The following is a 25,380-nucleotide window of genomic DNA, read 5'->3' as shown; positions in this document are numbered from 1 at the left end:
GTTTTCGTAAGCATAAACGAATGAAGTCGCTCTTTAACCTTGCGAAATCCAAAAAACAAGGTCTCTTCAAAAGAAAAAGTCTATGCACGTTATCTTGTATATGAGCCTACCATGTTATCATGGCATAAAAGGTAACGTGCACATTTCTCCTCATCTACTCGTGTTTTGTGTCTGCATATTTACTAGCCTCTAGCCATATATTATGACCCAAAAAGTTTAAGAAGTTTTAATCAGTAACTGGATTAATTACGTTACATTTTTAGGAGGCAGAAATTCGCAAACGGTACTCTAGATTATTTAAAATAATTTATACAGCATATATCTTAGCAGCAGCTTCCTAATCGCTTTATTGCATACAACATGAAAAAAAAAAATAAATGTCTATTTCATAGATTCATTCCTTATATTATCTGATTTGTTTAAAAATCTATAGTACAGCTTTAAAAAACAAAGTGTCTTAACAAGAAAAATCTACAGATCAGTAGATATTGTTACATAAGTATACACATTGAAATTTTCATTTTAGGCGCCGGACTAGCTGCATGTAATTTCTTTTACGATAAACGCAATTATGAATCAAATTTCCCCCGATGTCAAAATCCTCCACAATGACATACCATCCCTCATGCATACTTTTACCTTGATTAACTAATAAACCATTTTAAAGCAAGACGAAAGTTTATTTAGTGGACGTTTTGTTTTTACCCCCAACCAAAATGTCGAGACATTTAAAAGCCTAATAACAAAACCATAACGGAAATGCTAAAATAAAAAAGGAATTTATACACGCTTTATATACTTCTACATATCAATGTTTGCTTTAAAAAGTTTATAATTTATCTTTCAGTATCTATAAATCGGCAATAGAAGGTTAATACAGTCAGGAATAGGATTTTTGATGCAGCGAACAGATGCTAATGCGAAGGCCTTCCTCTTTCTGACAATTTTTCACGCTGCGTTTTCAAGATGCTCCTGCGGTGGTATATAACATCTTTTTATGCCTGTTTTTGAAGTTCGGGTGCTGGGTAAAATACCCCTTTCTTGGAAGAATTGAACAACATTTCTCTTGATGTACAATTGAAAAATGCTGTCATTTTGAATAAGGGGGGATTACAAATCTTCTTTTTTCTCTCCTTTTTTTTTTTTTTTTTTTTAATCGTTTGGCGATAAACTCCGGCTCTTTCCCAGTTAGGCATAGAATCGAACTGGGCTTGGATGACAGAAACGGGGAAACTCATTCCATGCTGCTTCAAATCTATACCACACTTCACTCACCGTAGAGGGTTTACGGGCCAGTCTCTCAGCAACCCATGACCAAATGTTTTCAATGCGTGACAGATCTGAATATCAATGTTTCCGTGCAGGCCAGGGCAGCAGTCGGTTACCCTGTGTATCCGAATTTTAATTTCATTTCCCTCTCTGAAGAAAGTGTGAAAAATTCGCATTCAAATAAATGACTTTATTTACTTTATTATTAAATAAAATAAAAGCAGTAAAACGCAACTTTTATATTTCAATTTGCATAAAGCTGTTATCAATAACGGAGTTTTCGAGAAAATAAAAATAGTTAATTATATTTTTTCAGAAATGATATAAAAAAGTATGTACTTCCTTTACAAGGTTTAAGCTCTAAACAGCTTTTTTTAGGTGCTATGTAGTGTAATTGCTTGTTAAACTCAGAAACTCCATAAAATAAAAATTTTTATTAATGCATAATTCGCTTACTATGTAACTTATAAAAAGTTAGTACCTTATAAAACTGAAACTAAACTATGGAAAATAAAATTTAGTGGAAGTATTAAATTGTGGTTGAATCATAATAAAAACAAAGTACTAAGAAATACAAATTAAAAGAAAAAATATAGAAATTAAAAAAATTAAGTTATTGTTGATGCCATGGAAGAAGGTCGACTTTTCAAGGAGAATTAGCATTTTTTCACAATAGCATCAATAATTAGGGAATGATCGCTTTTCGTCTCCTTCATATATTTAAATGAAATTCCATACAAAATTGCCAAAAATTGCAAAGTATAAAATTTACAAACTTAAATAAGAATTTTTCTTTTTATATACTCGAAGGGAATTCCCCGACGCGATCTAATATAATAAAAAAAGAAGAAGAAGAAGAAAATCAACTCAATACTGGTTAAAACGAAAAGTAAAATCAGTTTTAAAAACATGTCGCTAATTCATTTAGACAAAAAAGAATTAATTATGATCAAATATAATTTTAAATTGTTGTACGTAACACTTAAATTATGCAAGGGTCAATTTCCTTCGAATTTCTTAGCATTTCTATGCCCTTTAAGAGGGGGGTGGGGGCAATTTTTCGAGTTTTAGAAGGAATTTTATTCAAATATACGAAGGAGACAAAATGCGATCGTTCCCTAATTATTGATGATACTGTGGAAAAAAATGAATTCCCCCTAGAAAAGTCAGCCTTCTTCCAAGGGATCAACAGTAATAAATTTCTTTTAATTTGTACGTTTTAGTATTATGATTCAATTAAAATTTAATACTTCTACTAAGTTTTATTTTCCATAGTTTTATCTCAATTTTCTACGGAATTATCCTTTTATAAGTTTCACGTTACACTAGGTTTTCCTCGTCATTTCCTATGGAATAATCAATATTAATAATTCAACTTAAATGTATAACCTTAACAGCGATGGCGCTGGATTTAACATTTAAAATTCATTGATGCTTTCTTACACTTTAACTATATATATGTATATATATATACACAGACACCATAGTACTAAATAAAATCTAATTAGCACTTAATCAGTTGTCGTCATAAAAATTAAAAGGTTGTTCTTTTAATCAGACAATTATGAAAACAAACAGTTGATTCCCGTTAGATTTTCTAAATTTTGAATAACAAATTTCAAATATTTGTCACTTTTGTTAATTTTTATGATCACGAAAATTACAAGCGAAAAGTAATTCACTATGATCAAGATCGTTAAACGTGCCTCGTACAGAAAAATGTAAATCGAATGAATAATGAAAATTAAATGAATAAACTGACTGTAATGAAACTACTAACCCAAAATAGTTTCAGATTCATTTCTACGTATAACGAAAACTCATCTTAAAATGTACGTATGCTTTTCGTGATAAGAAAGAAGTGCATGCTAGCGTTGAAGACTTAGTCGAAATTTTGGCGTAATAACAAAAATAAAATACGGTTTCAAATTTCATTTGAAGTACTATTTCCATTTTAATATCGTGCTTAAAATATGCGCCCGTATGCGTAGTTATGAAAAAACAATTTCAGAACAGATCATCTAGGCTAACAGTTAAACATCGAGTTAAAGTAAACCACACCTAAACACATTGTTAAATATTTCAGGATAATGGAAAACATAGCTGAATGAAATGGGTGGTAGAACGTAACGCAATTAACCAAGGCCAGAAAATGACATGCAAATAAGCTAAGAAAAGAAAGAGATGAGAACAATACCCAGACAGCATTTGTTTGGAAGCAGAAAAGTTTTCTCGTCATTAAATACAAAGGGCAATAAACTCGTTTGGCCTCTTTCCGGGGAAAACTGCCCGAATTTATTATAAGTGAGGTATAAAACACAACTACTAACGTTCATACATTCGTTAATTTAGCAAGGAGAAAGGAAGTTTACTCAATACATCGTATTTAAGACTCAAAAAGTTAACCGAAATGAATATAGCTGAACAAACTGATAAAGGTGCAAACATACATACGTATGTTTGTATTTCGCGCTTCTCAAAAGAGTAAATTTGCTTAACCGTACTTAGCATAACTTAAGAATTTTGAAAAAATATTGCGCACGTGATTACCGAAGGAAGGCATTTTTGCAGATTGTAACGTGTGAATCATAACAAAGGACAGTATCTTTACTTTTTAAATATGGAACAGTTATGTTTATTTGAATATGACAAAGCACACGAGGACTTTCTGCATAAGAAAAGAGATGCCCTCGTGGATGACCTTTTTAAGAAAGACTGTCTTGCTTTCATGTTGTCTGTCACTACCTTTTGGTTGTGGGTTCGGCCTGACTCGTGAGGAAATATCCTACATTAAAGTTTTTAATTCTCACTTCTTAGTTGCATATGCTTGTAATTGGTTTTAAACTCGAGGCACCACTATTTCACTTTTCGAGGACTCCTCGAGGGACAACGTGAAATATGATAGTAAAGACCTTTAAGAGGTCAAAGTCTAATGAAGCTAATGCCGACCTCCAATTCACGTTACATATGGGAAAAACGACGAAACCTACTATGCAGCCCGTCAAATCGCCTGGATGTGAACTCGAGTCAAACTGCCCGTGTTCAGCGATTTTACCGCTCGATCCTAAATACGAAACATAGCTAAGCAGCTTGAGTATTTTGACTTTTGAAAGATTAGCATCGATCAGTTGAGGAATAATGTGCAGGGCTGTATATATACCGATTTTGTATTACGTAGAACGCGACAACTGGAAAACTTTATCGCTAGAGATATTTTTCCCCTATAAAAATATATAAATATCTGCCCTTTTTGCTATCCATTATACTACCTATGCCTATTTAAATGCTTACACGCATAATAATTATTTTATCAAAGTCTTTATATTGGAATAAAATTAACTATTGAATTAACAGTAATCATTGCTATGATATCACGCAATTCAAATTTTTAATTAATGAAATGTTTTTTAAATTAAGTATTTATTTAATTTATATTCGAAACAAATCTTGTCATGTAACAAAAGGGCATCATATAAATTTTAGGAAAATCGTTTTCAAGAATGCAATTCTCTTCTCAGAAGAAATACTCATTATGAATCACTACTTCATAATATTTCTACTTTTTCAAAGCTTCAGGGCTAAATTTGCTACAGAATTTTAAAAGAGTGCATTGCAATGATGCAATTGTTACTTTACGATGTTGCAAGGGATGTTTTAACGCATTCAGCCCTTTAAACAACTTTAAAAATCTTTCGTTATCATTCAAAACGTAGTTTAGCTTCGTTCAGTTGATTATGGCAAAGCACACTAGGGCTATCTGGCTAAGGCAGACTTATAGGCTATCTGCCTATGCGCTTCTGGGAGACGTTTCTAAGGGAATTTGGCTCATATACAGTGAGTCACAAAATTGAGGGTACACTCCATTCTACAACAGAATTCATGTTTAGAATGAAAACAAAAACTGTCAGATAAAGACAAGTCACCAAAACCTTTAGACGAGGATGTAGAAATATACCTAATCTTAATATTTATTCATAAATAGACATAAAAAAATGCATGAAATACAGAAACAAAATGTACAACAGAAATCGTCAAAAATCTGAGCTCACAAAATTGAGGGTACATGTAATTGTTTTATAACATAAATTATAAAAAAACGACACATTACTATTTTGTATCATACCCACTGGCTTTAATGACAACTTCCAACCGCTGGGACATCTAATCAACAAGATTTTCGTAATTTCGGGTGAAATGTTTTCCCACTTCACTTTTAGTACATGCTTCAAATGTTTTTTACTTGTGATCTGATGTTTTCGGACCTCTTTTTCAAGGTGGGACCACAAATTTTCGATCACGTTCAAATCAGGAGGTTGAGGGGGTGTGTTCAGCTGATTTCGGCAGTGATACAGCAGCCATTCTTTGACAGTATTCGCTGTATGTTTTGTATCATTATCCTGTTGAAATATGAATTTTGATCCTAGTCCCAATTGAGTAGCACTGTCCTTCAAATTATTTTTCAATATATTAAGATAACCTATATTATCCATTATTCCATCAATAAACACTAGCTTTCCAACTCCCGATGATGCCGTACAGCCCCAAACCATTACTAACATACCTCCATGCTTCACAGTTGGAATTGTGTTTCTTGGATCTAATCTAATCTGAATTTTTCTTGCACCACACCATACGATGACTGTCACTGCCAAAAACATTAAATTTACTCTCATCGCTGAAAAAAACTTCATTCCAGAACTCTTTAGGCTTTAGAATGTGCTCTTTAGCAAATTTTAATCTCTTAGCTCTATTTATTTTACTAATGAAGAGCTTTTTGAGAGCTTTTCTGCCATTATAACCAGCCCTTCTGAGGATTCTGCGCACTGTTTCTGCAGAAACAAATTTACCCTCAGTTTCCGAAGTACTTGCAGCAATTTTTGGAGCACTTATTGTAGGATCAATCCTTACCTTGTGTACAATTCTCCTCTCTGCTGCTGAACTGAGAATTTTCTTCCTGCCTCTCTTTGCTTGGTTTTCCAGCGTACCATCCTTTCTAAATTTTGAATGATTCTTCTAATACAATTTACACTTCTTCTAAGTATTTCTCCTATTTTTCTCAAAGATTTGCCTTGATTAGACAGATTAACGGCCAGTTTTCTTTTCTCAATCGTCGTTTCTTTCCTATTCTCCATATTTGTCACACAGAAAGGTAGTAAGCTCAAATTTGTAATATTTGGATACTAAAAGGTTGTATTTTTGTATAAATCTTAGATACAAATTATTTTTTAAATTTTACTGGTAGTTTTACACAGTCATTTAAGAAGTGTACTCTCAATTTTGTGACTTTCAGAAGTTGAAGATTTTCGTTTAAGTAATATAATATTTTTTTAAATGGAGTTTTATAACTTATTTTTTGTGTAGTTAAGAAGAAAAATGTATATTTTTTAATGAGACAAAACTAGGAAAACTTGCATAATAATTTCTATTCTCAATAGCCTACAAATTAAGTTAGCATTAAGTGTAGCCTCAATTTTGGGACTCACTGTCCACGTAAACCATGAGAAAACGCCCATGCAATCAAACCGTTTGCCTGGAATCGAGCCAAGATCAGAACTAACAGTGTTCAGCGATTTTACCGCTCAGCCACTAGTGAGCTTCAGAATTTTGTACATGATTTATTCTCCCTTCCCTCCGTATTTTCTCATCTTCCGGAAGAAGCCAAAGCCACATCGGCCTTCAGTCTAAATAAGCCTGTATTACTGCAGCATATTTTCATCCTCCATACATTACATACAATCAACGTTTCTACTATAACTTGTATATCTCCTGCGTATACATTCCATTTGTAATAACTAACTCATATTTCAAAAGGTACAACAATATTCAATAATTTCCGCCAACAAATATTAATTAGAACGTACCCAAAAGTTAATTAAATGACTAGCAGCTTTTCTTTACATTTTCTCAAAAACTGATGTTCATATCACACTGAAATTCACCGTAGATTTTTCCATAGTATCGTTAAACTTGGTTTTCGTTAATTTTATTAATTTTCTTGCATTCCTTACCTACTTGAATTTATTATGTTTTATTTATACTGTCTAAATTAAGCGTATTTTATGATGTACTGATAATAAAGTTTGATAATACTGATAATACAGTTACAGATAACTTTATACAATTTGAATTCTTTAACGAAGCGATGGCTTTTCTGGCGATAAGGAAGTTTGCTTTATTTTATCATGGCAAAGCACTCCAGGGCTATCGGCCTAATGGGAGGGATGCCTTCGTGGAGGTTTTCCTAAAGGAAAGTGGCTGGTATACACGTTACACATGGAGAAAACCACGAAAACGCCCATGCAGCCAGCCCGTTAGCAAAATTCGAATCTCGGACCAAACTACCAGTGTTCAACGACTTAACCGCTTGGAGGCTGCTGGGCCGGCGATAAGGACGAATATGTGGTTTGCAGCGAAAGTGGAACTATAGACTTGTTTAATCTTACGTCAAAGTACCAATGTCTCCATGTCAAAGTACATAAATACCTCTTGTAACCTACCAACACTAAATACCTCTTGATAAGGTGTTTCCTGAAAAATTTCTAAATCTAAACAAAACACTGAAAATGCAGTTATCTAATGTTCAATAATTCAGCTTTAACGAAACTTAAATTACACCGTAGACCATGGTGAGGCATTCAGTCATTTAAACGCTAGGGGTTTTTACCTGTAAATCTGAAATTAACTCTTGGGCCGATGTAATAAGCGCAAATGTGTCGCACTTAATCACAGATTAAGAAGAGAAAAGAGAAATAATGACGAGCAAGTCGCCACAACTTTGGAAAATTCTTCGATTCTGAAAAGAACTTCATTAGGAATAAAAACATAATAAAATAATTTTAAGAAAAGAAAATATGCTGTTACTTAAGAAAAATAATAATAAAGATGCCTAAAAGCACTTAACGGCCTACATAGGCTGAAAGACTTAATTTTTTAGAACAACAAAAGTAATGCATAAAATAAAAATATTACTATTAAAAATAAAATAAAACTTTTGGAAATAAGGTAATAATTACTTAACGGCCTGCTAAGGTTGAAATAAGATAAGGACGTAAATTTTGAGAAAACTACTTATCGCTCATCGGGGAGCATATTTCACAAGTGCACATCTGTGTAGCAACCGAGGGAGTGGCTTCTAGGATGGACCAATGGGCATCCAGTAATATTTCTGTCATGTCACATGACCTTTCGCGTGCTTTAAGATTTAAGCAACATGTTTGAAAATATGTTGCCACGCAATTTTCTGTACAAAATAATTAAAGCACCGTCCGTTTCTTCTGAAAATGTTCATTGTGAAGTTAGATCAAATATAAGCAATTATGAAGATTTCACTACCTGGTTGAAAGGATTTGAAATAAGTACAAACACATGTTGCATACTCCGCAAAAATATCCGTATGAAATATTATTTAATGAGTGGTAAATAATAGAAGAACGAAATACGTGATAAACATCTGAGCCCAAATGCTATCTTTGTCACAAGATAATAATGTCATAAGATTATAATGTCACAAAAGTAATAGAAGCTCATTGGTCCATTTTCGAAACCCCTTCCTCAGTGGCTACGCTGATGTGCACTTGTGAACTATGCCATCAGGGATAGAGCCCGCGATGCCGCCCAACCGGTATAGTGGTCAGTGTTGCTGACTGTCGTGCCGAAGGGCCCGAGTTCGAATCAAGGAGAAACCATGGATGTTTGTAAATGTATAGTGTCCGTGCGGCATGGGGGCACTCTAATATGCGGAGAGCGGAAATTCTTCTCGAGTAGTTGGTGGTAGGGAAAGAGTGGTGGGAGACTCTCAGACCCGTCCTCTCGAAGTGCTCTCCATCAAAATTGGGGGCGGAAGTGAGCTAAATCGCACTATCATCTGTAAGGTTCTAAAGGCTGTTGCCAACGACAGGCGTACACTTGCGCTCCTTGCCACGAGGAATTTTGTGGGCTTGGGCTGACTACAGGTCAGACAAGTGAGCATTAGAACAACAACAGAGCCCGCGATGTGAGATGATCCATAAAAATGGCCCTAGCGCAGAAAGTGAGCTCTGCTTTCTTCGGGTAGAGGTGCTATAAAGGCATCAGAAGCTGTTCGAGTGATGCGTTTAAGTACGTTTTAATCTAGCATGTTTTCAAAGAAGTAAAGTTCCAAACGTGGATTCCTTTTCATCTTAAATTTAGTAATAAGGTGAAGGAGTTGCTTAATTGCTGAGAATATTCCCGTCTTTTCTTCAGTTGCTTTATTTGATTTTTGGAGAAGACGCTATATTTTTTCTTAGGTGCTTCATCAAATTACCGGAATAACTCGCTATAGTTTTTCTTAGGTGCTTCTTTAGTAGAATTGTATCTTACTTCGGGATTCAGTGTCTGCGATGTTTGCAGGGAAGGGAAATCTGTTGCTGACGGGATTTTCTGCTTATTTTAGATGTATTTATTTTCTTTCTGATCTTTGAAATCTGTGTGTTTGGTTTTCGTATTGTTCGCATTCCCTATATGAACTTACGTATTCTTTTGAGCAAAACATGAATCTTAGTTTTTAATTTTCTTCTACTTTACACTCATAAACGAGGTGTCCTTTCGAGCATTTCACACAGCGAGGTGGATTAAAATCCGCATCTCAAACACCGATAACAATGCGTGGGTTGTTTTCTAGATCAGAATTTGGCCACTGTGATACGGAAACTAAAAAGTAGTTCTAAACCGTAGATATTTCATGTTTCTTTATGTAGACAGAAATTCCACATAATAGATATGCAGTTTAACTAACTTTTGCTACTTTTTTCTAGTTAACTGTTTTACTACCAACACAGGAAATTTACAGTTCAGTAATGGGTCCTTTATTTCTTCCTCTGGAATATTTGGGCTTATATTCTTAAAGACAACTCTGATGTTTCTCTTTGAATTCAACATGAAGGTGTCAAAAATAAAAGATGTTTCTCTGCCCTTGAAGAAGTTGGGTGACAATTTTGAATTTTCAAATGTATTCAGATAAAAATTATTGTTTTTTCCGTCACTCTCACTTCTAGTTCATCTCCTATACGTTCATTGATTATCTTTCGTAGCACTATCCAGTCAACGTTCATGTTCATTATGATGATGGGTGAGTCTCTTTCCGAGCTTTCGGCTTGCTCTTAATTAGAATTTGCTTCAGTATTTTCGTCTTCCCCGAAAGAAAGAGATGAGTACTGATTTTCATTTTCAAAGTTAGGAGCTGATAGCTTTTCCGAGGATTTTACGAGATTCTTGGGAGTACTCCATTCTTGCTCCTTAGCATCGACAGGTTGAGGATTTTGTCCCGCAGATTTGCTTGCCTGCATCGCTGCCGTCTTGCAGCGCTAGCGAGCAGCAGATCCTTTTCTGGAAAGATTGCTTCAGTCATTTTTTCTGTTTGGTTATCCGAAGCATGCTTCTTAGCAGTTGTTTTACTCTCAACCGGGAAACCACATTTCTTCTTTCTATATTTTTTCTTAATGCCCATGTCAGAGGTGATTTGCCTCTTGATGTAGTTTTCAGTGCAGTTTTCTTCTGATTTGGAGTGTGGACTTCGGGTCTGATTTGGAGTGTGGACTTCGGGGGTTTCATCATCTCGTTTAGTCTACGAATTCAGTTACATGAATGAAGTAATGCCCAGTTACACACAAAAAAAAAAAAAAAAAAAAAAAAAAAATCTAAGCGAAATAAAAGTATTGTATGTAAAGTTATTAAGGCACAATTACATTTGTTAAGCTACGCCCATGTTTCTTTGTAAACTTTTAAATGAACTACCGAATAGTATTTCATTGGCCTACCATGTCCGAATGTTTAAGTTAGCTGAACACTAGTAGCTCGTCTCGGTTCGAATCCAGGCTAACGGGCTGGGCACATGGACGTCTCCAAGGTTTTACTCGTGTATAACATGACTGCTATCGAGTTTGCTATGAATTGATTAAACAAACAAATTACTACATTTCTTTCATCATCAAAAATTACGCGAAACCTACGGTGCACTGATTTAGGGGTAAGGTACAATAACAGCGCCAGCACTTCTAAACTCGATATGTATCGAAAAATTAACTGCTAAAATATTTTTTATATGAATATTCTCAGTTAGTCTGCTAGTCAAAATTAGCTAAAAATCTGATAAATATTTCCTGGTGTTATTGCATTATAAGCAGTAGCAACGCCGTCAGCCTCGACACAAAAATATATTTTAAATATTTAAAACACCAAATGAAAATATTTTAAACGTCTTGGTTCCGTTTTCTAAGATTTTTGATAAGCCTTTCGTTTACAAAGCCTGAATTTAATATTTGCGAAATTATGTAAAACCTGATCGCAAAACAAAATTTATGACCGCAAAATATTTAAAGAATTCAGACTTTTCCCGTTATGGAGCAATACGCGCTAAGCTATTTTCTGCACAAAGAAATTATACACCTAAACTTCTAAACTTCTAGCAAGAAAACAATAGGTTCATTATTAGTTTCAACTCTGGTAAAAGTTTTCTAAACATTGAAAATAAAAAATCTTTGTTAGGTTAGTTGTTTCGAAAGAAACAGCAGAGAAGGAAAGAGAACATTAATTTAAAAAACATTTAATTGACTATTCTTCATTTGAAAACAAGACCACTTTTATAAAAGAACAATACATTTAACTGAACGCTACCCAACAGGCAATGTGCTGGTACATATAAGTGTTTGAGACATGCTGTTCTATAAAGGAAACGCACTACAAATCAAAATATTCAAATACTCACAATCAAAATTATTATTTCCATATAAAAGCTAACTACATATAAATCTATGCTTTAATGCTTTAACTATAGACTAAAATGTTATTAAAGTATTCATTATTTTTTCAAAGATATCTTGCACTTAAAGGGTGGTGTATTTAATTACGGCAAAGCACACTAGGGCTATCTGCCTGTGGAGGACTTTTTAAGGAAAACTGGCTCGTATACACGTTACACATGGGGAAAACCACGAAAACACCCATGCAGCCAGCCCGTTCGCGGGATTCGAACCTCGGACCGAACTACCAGTGTTCAGCGACATACCGCTCGGCCGCTGGTGGGCTGCACTTAAAGGGGAAAAGAATATAATGATTTTGCTCTTTTGTTTGTATAGAGAATGATTCTATTCGTTTTTTTAACATACTAATTTTTTTAGATGTTTTGATTTAATGAACTTAATCGAAGCATCACAAATAAAACATTATAACATGAAAAAATTGAATAAATAGATAATGCAATATAGAATGTTTTCGTATGACCCAAAATTTTTTGTAATATTCTTAAAAACATTCCATAAATATTTTGCGAAGTCAGAAGTTAACAAAAATATTCCATCCATATTTTTCGAAAACGGAAGCAAACACAAATATTCCATTCATATTTGGCGAAAACGGAAGCAAAAACAGAAAATTTCCATCAATATTTTGCGAATTCGGAAGCAAACAGAGGAAGATACACCTAAATATAAAGTAGCACCAAATAAAAAGTAGGTTCCACTTTAAAAATTAAATCGAAGCTGATTTAAATTTTATTTAAAAGGATAACGTTTTTATTAGATTATTCAAGCATAGTAAAGCCCACAAGGGCTATTTCCTTTAGAGGCGGGAGGCTTTCGTAAAGGATTTTCCCGAGGAAAACTGGCCTATATTTACCAACACATAAGCAAAGGAAAATACCAAGCAGCGAACCTAACAATACGTCCCGAAGAAAACTACCACAGATGTCAAATTCTGTAGGTTCTAGTAGATATTTATAATAAGTAATTAAAAATTCTAATAGGTATTTATAATAAGTGATTAAAAATTAAAATAGTTAAATTCTAGTAGATATATAAGTGATTAAAAATTAAAAATTTTAAAATGTGAGGTTTGAGGAACGAAGAGTTAAAAAATCTGAGGATCATAATTTCTAATTCTTTAGAATTCTGTAGATCAGGTTAGATTATTTGAATACGGTAAAGGACACGAGGGTTATCTGCCGGGAGAGATGCTTCCGTGGAGGATTTTCTAAATAAAACTATTCATGTTTCTCATGGAGGAAAACAACCTTGTAGTGAACCCGTTCATCTAGAATCGAAACTAGTTCAAACTCCCAGCATTCAGCGGTCTTAACGGCTCGGCAACTGGTATTGCTTCAGAGTTCAGCAATTAGTTTAAAGTGTTAGTATATAATTACCATTTCTGATCTATGCACAAATGCCAGTAGAATAGCTACAATGAATCCACAGCAAAAATTCGATAACTGCACTGTTACTATTCTCAGAAATTAGTTGGGGAAGGGAATGAAAACTTAAACCACTCATGCATTTCTTCCTATATATTCTTCCTCCTTCTAAAGAAATGATTTTCTTCATCGCCCGCCTTATGTTTTTCGTTATAATACACATCATAGAACAAAATCATTATGCAAATAACTGCAAGTAAATAACAATTACATACGAACAAAAGTTTCGAAAAATAAATGTTTTATTAGATTTATGTTTTGTGGTTTATTATTATTATTATTATTTAAATTTTCCAATTATAAACAAATTTCCAGAAACAAAATCACGGATTTAAATTGCATAAATTTCGATTTTAATTAATGTCATTACTGCGCTTGATATATTGATACAATTTTTTTAATATTTGGCATAAACATAGTTTTCAATCGCCTCGTTCAAAATATTCAAACTGTTGCTTATTTTCGGTAGTACACGACTGGCTTGACTAAAGAATGCTTCCACTAGGTTCCACTACAAGGTTAGGTGAGATTAAGTTATTTGAATATTGCAAAGCATATTGGCTAAATGAAGGATGCCTTTAGGAAGTACATTCTAAGGGCTCTTATTCACGTTACACAATAGGAAAACCACGATAACCAACCATGCAACCAGAGTGGGTTCGAACACTCGACGAACTACCAGTATTTAGCTGTTTTCACTGCTCGGCCTCAGAAGAGAGAAAAGTCAATAATGTTAGTTTGGTAATAACTTTTATTTTGTGATATTTCTCTTGGATGATTTTGATGTTCGGCATCTCTGAAAGAATTGACGTAAGATTTTCTTTAGCTTCATTATTTTTGTGCCCTTCATAGTTTTTTTTTTTTTTTTTTTTTGCTTGTTTGTTTGTTTGTTGTTTTCGTTGTGGTTTTTTTGTGTGTGTTTCTGCGTTTATTTTTTTTATGTTCGATTTACTGCATAAAAAATTATATTTGTTTAAAAAATATTAGTGATTTAAAAATATATTAAATAACTCCGGTGCAATTTTCCCCTTATATTTATTTTATACGGTTTCTTCCCTATTACATCATATACTTGTATATCGATAAACAATTATGAATTTTATTTGTAATCAGTGGAATCTTCAGTATATCGATCATCTGCCGGTGCATAAATATGCACCGGCCATTAAAGGTCAGTAGCCAATTGGCTACCGACCTTTCATCGTCGACCCTCTTTAAAATGTCCTCGCCCCCAGAGGGCCGAATGCCGACTCCGAATGCCGCATTTATGCTCTATAGATTAATGATTTGAAATAGAGTAACAAATTAACATTTATATAAAAAAATTTTGGCAGAAATCAACTACCTGATTGCGGTATTTTACTACAAACAGAATAAAGAAAAAAATCCCTGATTTGAATAACACAGTATGAAAGCATTTTATCACATACACCAAAGTTAAAATTTTTATTTAAACTTAACTCTGAAATATTATGCTGTTTTCCCTGGAAAAAATAAAAAATCGGAAAATCAGAAAGGATAAATATTAATTATGGCCTTTTATAGACCACTGAAAGCATTTGTTTACGTATTCAGTTTTCTCAAATGCGGCAGGTGTATGATAACAATCGTACAAAATAATTGTACGTCATTTCCTGATACAGGAGATATTCCACGAGCAGTGCCGAATTTACGTATAAGCGGAACAAGCTTAGGGCCCCCACTTTCTTGCCCCCCCACACGAAAAATTGTAGCATATCCCATATAAAAAAAATTGACTCATATCCCTCATAAAGGGCCCCTTATCTCAAATAGCTTAGGATCTCATCAAATCTAAATCCGGTCCTGTCCACGAGCAGTGTAGATAAAAAAAGCATGCAATAGAAATGCCTTATATTGGACAGGATCAATAAAATTTTCGTTAACACCTAGATAAACGCTAAAGGTCACAAGGTCCAAAACAAAGTTACTCCGAACGAAGATTAGTCGACGTTAAAATAGTGCTCTATTTAATAGGGTGAGTAATAAATCAGCCAACTTAATAAAGCGCATTTTAACACACTTCTGGCATTTCTCCAGAGCTGTTCCACCCTCTTTACCCAGTTTTTTGTTCTTGGCGTTTTAAAGACCTATCCCAATAGGACCAGAATTTCTCGATCCCAAAGTCGTTCATTGACAGTATCCACAGGAATGTATCGATCTTTTGAGATACTTTGGGACTATTGTAATTGAATGAATCAGAAAATCGATTTAGACGTACGCTTGCCTAGGAAAGGCAAGTGAAAATACATTTTCAAAATTGAGAAAAGTGGGATGCACCATTAGAGGGCGGGTTTAATAAAATGGTAAAAAGATAAAAAGCGGACCACATGAAAGATCTATTATGCGAGCTCTCGGATGCTTTAAATAGTGATATTAAATTATGCATGCCATTGAGTGTGGGGTAAAGATCTTTTTCTGGAAGCCTTATTTTACGTGTAAGCGATTTCTAGTAATGCGTTTTTCTAATAATTTGCCGATATTTTTTTAACTATCGTTCATAGATCGAGTTCACGTTTAACAGAGAAATACATTTGGAATAATTTGTCCAGTTTATTCACATTTTTTATTCTGGACAGGTTTTCGTTTCCAAAAGGCAACCCATTTTGACGCAAAAAATGTCTAAGTCTTACTATGGAAACTAAGATAATATACATCTGAGGAAATGCATCGAATAAAAAATATCTAGAACTCTCTCTCTTACATAGTGGAGAGAGAAAAAGAAAGAGCGAGACAAAAAGTAAGAAATTTAGAGCTTATTTTACATAAAACTGAATTCCTCTTCTTTATTTATGTTTTCGGTTTTGGTATATATTTTCTGGTTTTTATAATTTTTAGGGTTTAATTACACATTTCTTTAATTCTTATTTTGCATATTTATAGGATATTTTGAAATTTATTGGTATTGAATTTCACTTTTTCAGGGTATTTATGTAACATAGGTTCTAAATTTCTTACTTTTTGTATATACCGATTCATTTTTAATAGCATACTGCGCGAAAATACTTTGAATAATTATGATTTTAAATATTTTTTTATAATACTATATATATACATACATATATAAATATATAGATAGAAATAATTTTAGAACCACTTTTTCACAAAGACCAAAAATTTAAATTCAAATAAATAAATTTCAAAAAAACTTATGCAGAATTAGAATTCTGAAAATGTTAAAAGAAAAAATAAACCAATACAAGAAAAACTAAAAATAAATAATGTATAAAAAAGAACAAGAAAAAAGAGGAATCCAATCAACTCCACATAGCGTCTTGAGGAAGAGGATACGCTGAAATTGATTATAATTCCTCTTCCATAAGAAAATCCTTGCTTTTCTATATCCAAAATTTGCTAATGAACCATTCCGATTTGACATATCCTTCTCCTGAAGATGTTATGTCGGAGTTGATCTTATTCCTCTTCTTTCTTGTTCTTTTTTACATTTTTAATTTTTGGTTTTTCTTGTATTGGTTTATTTTAATATTTCAGAATTCTAATTCTACATTTATAAGTATTTTGAAATTTATTTATTTGAATTTCAGTTTTTAGTCTTTGTGAAAAATTGTTTCTAAAGTTCTTTCTTTATGTATTTACAGATCGATTTTCAGCGGCATAATGCGTAAAAATTCTTGAAATGATTTTATATTTTTCTTTATAATTATTTTGTGTGTGTTTATGAAATATATAACACTATTACACAATTTTTTAACACAAAAACCTTTCAGTATTATTTCTGCGCAGTATGCTGTGAAAAAATTAAGCAGTTATAGACAAAATAGTAAGAAATCAGAATCCCAAAATCCCAAAATATCCCAACAAAAATTAAATGAAAAAAAATCATCAGCTAAGTGTTTCCAAACCAGAAGAAATCCCTAAAATAACAGAAATATATAAAAATACATAAAGAAGGAAAAGGAATACAATAAAAATCTGATTATCAAGAGTAGGTGGATGAGATTCAACTGAATCCTTCCCCTAGGTTTTAGATTTCATGTCTTGTGGATTTGGTTCTAGGTTTTTTACTATTTTGTCTAGACATATGTATCTCATCAGGTGCATAACTTGTACACAGACTGTTCAAAACGGATGGCTACACGCTTTACTTCTGTAAATATGGAAGTTCTTTCCTTAATAAAATTCCTCAAATTAAGGAAAACAGCGGTGTGGATAGAAGAATTATGCATAATTTGAAGTCTATCTTTTTTACACGGAAGAAAAAAAAGATTCAATGAGTAAAATATTCGTAAGTGTGCAATAAATTAAATTGAAGTCCCACATCTTTGTGAATAAGTTTACGAAGATACAAGTAATTAATATTTTCATGGGGAGCCACGTATTAATAAATACTGCTGTTTCGTCCGAAATAGAACTAGCAATCGTGAAGGACTTCCCGGAGAAAAACTGCCTCATATTCATGTTTACCCATGAAAAGCTATGGACTCTTGCGTTTCTTTGTACATAAAAGCTAAAGGTAATTCCGAGAGTGACTTACGACTTCCTTCCACATAGCACTGTGGCACTAATATCCTTTAGAATGTCTTCGTGAAGCCATCCTTCTAAAGGTTCATTCAGGAGGAATACTAAAGTTCCTCCTGAAATCAATTTTACTTGTATTTAAAAAGGAAAAGTGAGATTATGAGCGTACTCACGTATTAACGCAACCACAATGGCACATTCTGGAGATATTTTTATAACAATTTATTATAAAATATTTATTACATATATATATACCTATCATTACACACATGCTGTGCATTTTAATTATGCATTAACCATGAAAATCTTATTTAGAAGCGAGTTTTCGTTTCTTTCTACATTTCATAGCGATCGTTTTAAGAAGAGATTTAAAAAGATTATTTTTTACAATTTTGCAGAAAAAATGTTGCATCCCTGCCGATAATTTACCGCAATTCCTTCCAATGCTGGTAGATTCCCGAAGCGCGTATCGGTAGTGGGCGCAGCTCGACCCTAACGAAACAAGTTGGTCTTACGATCATGACAGGCCACGCCCTCCCGAAGCGCGTAATTTAAAACTGAAGTTAAGACAAATATCAGGATTAGTTCCTAAAAACCCTTAAAACTCGTTATAGAACAAAAACAAAAATAGCGATCCCGCTTAATAGAACAAAAGATCTATTATGTGTATGTTTGCCAGAATTTTGCGCATTTTGAAAATTTAGCAACTTCTAACGCTAATACATAAGTACTATTATGAGAGTGATGATTTTAGAGTTCCTAAAATCTGGGACCCTAGTCCAGTCTTTACAAGATCTAGGCAGTAATCGCAATTCTTCAACAATAACACACAAGAAATGCACTGCTACTGATAATGATATAAAAGAATACAGTTATATAAGGGAAAGCATTTCAGGACTTATAGAAGGACTTCACGAAGACTTTCTAAATGATATTAGATTGTATATTCGTTATACACAGGGGAAAATAGCAATCTAGCCAGCCGTTTCACGGATGGGAATCGAACTTTGATAAAAAACTACTTAAAAAAAAATTGGAGTGCTGGTGGTAGCTGAGGAAGAGAGGCCACTTAGCAGTCTCGACATGTATTTAGCATTTTTATGTAAAGGAATACATAAATACCAAATAAAATGCGTTTTCCATTACCTTTTTTTTTCAAATTAAAGAATCACCTTCCACTGATTTTAATGGTCACAGAGTCAGAAATTATTTTCGGCCTACGCTTCAATGCATGGAAGTGTTTCCGTATGAAAGAAATTCGTAAAACTACGAAGAACTTCATCAGCCTTAACTGTGAAAATGAATCCAATAGTCAATCTGCACCAAAGAAAAATATTTTCAATCTAGAAATCTATAATTTTTTATTCAATTAAGTTTGTTTTGTTTTGAATGATTATGGCAAAAGCACTTGAAGGCTATCTGCCTAAGAGGAGGGACGCCTTCGTGCAGAACTTTCTAAGGAACACTGGCTCGTGTACACTTTACACATAGGAAAAACCACGAAAATGACCATGCAGCCAGCCCTTTCGCCTGGATTCGAGCCCAGAAGAAACTACCAGTGTTCAGCGACTTCACCTCTCGGCCGCCTGGTGGGCCATTTATTAAATTACACTACGTGGATTGATTTATACTGCGTCAAAGGATAAGTATTAAAGATTTTGAAAATATATTACAGGTGTATTTGTAAATTTTGAATAAATACTAAAAAAATATACCACAGATTAAATTTCAGAATGCGCTTCCATTATACAACTGACACATTTCTGAGAAAGAAATGATTGTCATTAAAAATTAATTAAAATATTATTTCATTTGGTTCTTTAATATTGCCGAGATATTTCTTATTGTGCATAAAACAATTCCATATGACTAAAAGTATGTATCGTTTTACTTTCATTTCCGTCACCGTAATATTCCAGTGATGAATTAGGTATTTTATTCTATGATTCTGCGTTTATATGCAATGAATGTTTGGTTTGGTTTAGTTGATTATGACAAAGCACACTAAGGCTATACTGCCTGAGGGGAGGAATGCCTTTGTGGAAGACGTTTGAAGGGAATGGCTTGTATACATGTCACATATGGGGAAAAGCATGAAACATGAATTATGAAACGTCAGTTTTCGATACCGTGGAACGGCATTTAGCAGATCTATTAATACTTTTCAATCTGTGTCCCTTCACTTGCATAGCATGCTCTATATCTGTGTGTGTATGTATTATAAATCTAGAACATTTTGTTTTATTTCAAATTTTTACATAGTGACTGAATCACCTAATGATGTTTTTAAAAGTCTTTCTGATCTCTACGCATCTTTAAGAAATTTAAAAAAAAAAAAAAATTGCTAATCAAATGTGTTTGGTTGAATTTTCTTTTGCTACAGAACTTATTTATAAACATAATTAAGTAAGCGGGAGAATTAAAAAAAAAAAAAAAAATGCAGTTCCTTCATTTTTAAAGTAGCTATGAAACAGATGAAATCACGTATTAGTCACGCTGCTTTGTTCGCATCTATTTTTTTACTTGACATGTATTTTCAGACATCCACTTTAATTACACTGAAAAACAGAATAATAATTAAAAAAAAAAACTTAACAAAATGGCTAAAGCTTCGGAACTCTTGTAACTTCGCTGTGGACTCGATTCTCTGTGACGAAATGAACAATAACTGCATAGGTTTTTTACTTCAAATGCCGTTTTCCAGTTCAGCATCCCGCGAACGGGCTGGCTGCATGTGCGTTTTCGTGGTTTTCCCCATGTGTAACGTGTATACGAGCCAGTTTCCCTTACAAAGTCCTCCACGAAGGCATCCCTCCCTTTAGGCAGATAGCTCTAGTGCGTGCTTTGCCGTAATCTCAATAAACCAAACCAGTTCAGCAGACCTCGCATAGGTGCATTCATCTATAACAGACAGCTGTCAAGTATTCTGCCGTAATTAATTAAGCAATCTAGTAGTGTCACAAATGTTCCAGCAGGAAAAAATTATTCCCCTGAATGATTGTAAGATGTGACATATAGGGCACATAAAGGGAACTATAATAAAAACATGATAAATTTTTTTAAAAAATTTCATACAAATACTAAATACCAAAATGTACTAGGATATCCCCCCCCCAAGTGTTCATTTAAGTCCTCATTTAACTGCTAACTCTCCGAATCCAGTTAGAATTAAAACTGCACTAATATAAATATATATAAATAATATATGTAAGGGAAAGTATAATAAGGGATGTATGTAAGGGAATAATATATGTAAGGATACGCACTATTACAATAACAGTGCGTATCTTTCCCTATTTCCATAGTTAGAAATGAAACACAACCATTAAAGTAGGGAATTTTTTCCCCTTTTCCCGACACCCTACTTTTGCTTATACAAACATTATACAGATAAATCTTTCCTTTAATGTATGAATCGATTTCTACTGCACATTCGTAAATTTAATATATTAATAAATTTAATCTCTAGAATATTTTCTAGTAGTTACTTTGTATCTTTAATTTAGTTATATTCTGTTGTTTTTAAGTCAAGACTTTGGAAAAAAAAATCAGAGGTACTAAAAAAGGGTTTATTTACAATACAAAATAAACTGAAATAAATTATAATTAAATAGAAACTGAAATAAAAGAGCTGCAATGTAAAATCTGAAAATAATTTTAAAATGTTTAATAAATTTTGCCAAATGAGGGCATCGATGGGTAGAGGGTTAAATCAAGTGTAAAATATGCTTCTATTTCTTTAGATTTCGTCACAAATTTTGTGCCAGTGTTTCATTATATATATTCCTTCAAAATACTGAGCACCAGTAGTAGCAAAATATGCATGTAAACTAATATAAAAAACATTCAAGTAAAAAATTTAAAAAGCTCAGAAGATTTCTTTTCAAGGTAAACCCTTTGTCTCGTCTTTAATTAAATATGAAATGAGATGATTCATTTTCAGTTCTCGCATTTGTGATTAATGCATATAAAATAAGCGCTTTTGTTCGTTAGAACAGCACTAAGCAGAACCGGTCCCAGCAAAAAGCCAATGACACTCAAAAGCAAAATAATCCACGAAGTTATAACTCGAACGAAAAATCAGCTCTCGATACGCCTTATCGCAGAAAAAATTAAAATGACCAATTTCATCATAACTTAAAAAACATCAATTATTTTGGTAGCTACGTCTGACACCCAGTCCCAGACATTAACTTCAACCTTACCTTTTTTTAAAAAAATAATTTAATAACGATCGTTCACCATTAAAAGTACTTTATACTTCTTAACAACCAGCATAAAATCTATACCAAATTTACAAAGATTAACAAAATAATTTAGCTAAAATGCGCTTTTAGCGAGATAGAAATACAGCAAGAAAACACGCTTTTAACGAAATATAATGGACCAGTAATGTCCTATAACCCATTTGCTTAGTATTCACGAAAGAGAGGCCATTTAAATTATCTTTTTGTGCTATTTGAGTGTAAATATATTTTCGCTTATGTAAGTACAACAATCGTGTGACCGTACAAATGACAGCCAATAATTTCATTTTAATATGTGGTAATTTTTTTTCCTTCTCTTGAATTAGCTCATTCGCAAAAGACTTCATACCTCGTATGTTACAAAATCTTGCAGTGACACCAAGCGAAAAGTATTCTTTCTGACCTTTCAGGTCAATATAACAACAATACCTAATGTGAAATTACTCGAGCTCTATATATCTAAGAGAAGTGCTTTAGGGTGGCCTTTGCACTACGATGTATACGTTTAGCTTATTTTATAGGGTCATCCACCGACCCAACAACGACGGAATGGGTAAGATCACAATTCATTCCGCATCCGAATACAGTGACTCATGTGTTAATGGCATACTCATCCCCGTTTGTAACGTTGTTATAAATCGGTTCCCCTTAGATATATAGATCAAACAGTCCCACTTAGATTTATAGATTTCGAGTCCTTTTTACATTGTATTTTACTGTATTACCTACTATTATAGATGCCGCAGTGCTCGACCTTATAAAAATAACTTTAATAACTTTAATACCAAGATGAATTACATAGATTTTTCTTGTTCTACGCGTAATTCGTTACTCTCGGGAAAAAGACCATGTAGCAGGGCATCAAACCATATCTGATAAAGATAATCTCTGTTTTGATAAGAGTTTCCTAGGCGCCATATTCCTGGAAATGTCAGCGGCACGCGTGCACTGTAAAGCGTGGTTACTTATCAGCTGTAGTCTTACTGACCTCCAATCAAGAACCATGCGACATGGAAACGCTTCGCAGCGCATCAACATTAGAGTAAACACAAGTAAACTTAAAAGCATCTAAGGAACTAAAAAAAAAAAAAAAAAAAGTACATAGCAAGCTACAAAAGTGTGGTCCAGATTGCTTAAAAATGTGTGACTGGTGGGGGGGGATTAAACTTCAAATAAAAGAAGTCTAGCTTGAAATTACAAATCAAAGTTACGAAATGCACTGACTGGAAAACTATACTTACCATACTCGCAGAATAAAATTAGTGGGGCGAAAACTGATCTATAACAGAACATCCATTATTATATCCTATTTCCATCGCTTGCCTTTACATTGAAAGTTCAATTTTAGTATATTGAATATTTAAGTAATAAACTCATAAAATTACATCGTTGAAATCTGACGGTGTGCGGATCTCAGGATATACGGAAAAAGCCACAAGATTTGGATGTATTAAATTATGGTACTAAAGTATCTCCATAGACGAAGAGATGCCTTTATGGAGCATTTTCAAAAAGATATGATAATTGCTTGCATTTTTTACAAAGGTTCTTTTTATTAAGTATCTACACGAATTTTGAGATAACTAGTCATAAACTTTGACTTTGAGTGACTTATATGCCTCGAACCTAAACCATGTTTAAAGCTGAAAAACCAATGAACAAGTCCTCACGTGTCTGATGGAAGACAACTACCATTCTAGTAATAACTGCAGTATAAGTCAAATGGGAAGACAAACAAGTCAAAGTAAAACTTAAAATTAGACAAAACATCAACCGTATTTTGGCCTAGGTTTTTTAAATAAAACACTATCTATTTCGAGAGCGATCAGACTCTTCTTTAGAACTTTTCTTTTACTCCTGAAGAAGAAGGAACTATGTCTGATCGCTCTCGAAATCCATTTAGTTATACTTAAAATAAATGCCAATATAAGGTTACTGTTTCGCTCAATTTTATGCAATATTAGTGTATAAAAAATCCAGTTCATTAAAAAGCTTTTTTTAAAACAGACACCGAACTTCCCAGGAAAATGCTGTAAATGTGACAGTTTTTCTCTGTATGAGGTTCCGACGAAAAATTATTTGGGTACAAGTTCCAATTATTGCCTTTTAAATGTATAGGAACTTTCAGCTACAAAAAAAGGATTTATTGATCCAATTGGTTGAATGACAGGTTAGAACTACTGAATTCTAAATAGTATCATATGGGACAACTTCAAAGAGGAGGTTTGCGTTTCTTTTGTGAATCAAAACATACAAATGTTTGAAGAAAGTAAACAGGGTATTCAACTTTTCACCAACTGAGAGAATTTCGATTTTAGTGTGTCATAAATTCATTTAGAATTCACGTCTACTAAAGTACACATAAATTCCTTCACTCACGATACAATGTTGCAAACTTTATAATAAATATGAGACGGGACTCACCTGAGCAGAGACGAGTTTCCATGACCGTCTCCTAGAGTTCCGCTCCGCACGGAAGCACATGCACGAAGCGTAAGGGATCATGACTCTTCACATCATCTTGACCAGCATCGATCTGGATCCCAGAGGAACGCGCTGCCCGTCCATCTGTTGACGGAAGTTCTGTTCTTTGTCTGCTGCAGGGACAGTCAGAGTCCGCGAGCAGAGGTGCACCGCAGTCGCCTGGCAAACCGCCAAGTCAGCTTGCTCTCCCGGCATCGATTAGAGGCACCTCTCGAGAACGAACCGCCCGTTGAAGGCGTATTTCCGGGCAGTAGATGGCGCCGCAGTCGCCCGATGACAGCGACCCATTGGTACGTGCCCTTAGACCGAGATTACAGGAGTTGGTTTGGGTTGGGAGGAAAAGTTGTTTTCGCGACATAAGAGGGAATAATAAGCACAATTTGCGAAGAAAGGTTGAAAACAAATAAGTTTCCTACAGCATTTTCTCAAAAATATTCGTAGATGATGGGGAGGGGGATCCTAGTAAGGGAAAAATAGTATGTGCGAAAGTTTTGTTTTTAAGCTTGGTCTTCCGAAATTTATAATAAAATGGACTAGTTAGGAACAAAGGTATGAAAAAGGTCGAAAGAAATAAATTTTATTTTTCATATCATCCCAAAAGTATCACTGCAAAAAACATAAATATAAGTCTTGGACCCATTTCTTTACTAATTCTTTTACGTATGAATTATTCAGCCAGCA

General features: G+C 33.6%; 1 protein-coding gene across 4 annotated transcripts in view; it reads right to left on the bottom strand.

The window, feature by feature from the left end:
* The window catches only part of LOC118189173 (uncharacterized), a 298,250-nt gene extending 273,336 nt beyond the window's left edge, over positions 1-24,914 (bottom strand). For 2 of the 4 annotated variants that reach the window (XM_085808704.1, XM_085808699.1), the window contains exon 1: positions 24,640-24,914. Coding sequence is in view for 2 of the 4 variants with exons in the window: in XM_085808699.1 (XP_085664825.1) it covers positions 24,640-24,720 (81 nt within the window). In the remaining 2 variants the exon portion in view is untranslated. The remainder of the gene's footprint in view (positions 1-24,639) is intronic. The other 2 variants (XM_085808700.1, XM_085808701.1) reach the window with 2 other exon arrangements.
* Positions 24,915-25,380: the final 466 nt, after the last annotated feature.

This window comes from Stegodyphus dumicola, chromosome X1, assembly GCF_044657685.1.
Source record: "Stegodyphus dumicola isolate Sdum_Otavi_A_Nest chromosome X1, ASM4465768v1".
NCBI classification, from domain to species: domain Eukaryota; kingdom Metazoa; phylum Arthropoda; class Arachnida; order Araneae; family Eresidae; genus Stegodyphus; species Stegodyphus dumicola.
The sequence above is the reverse complement of the archived record's forward strand: the minus strand, read 5'-3'. Positions and strand labels throughout refer to the sequence as shown.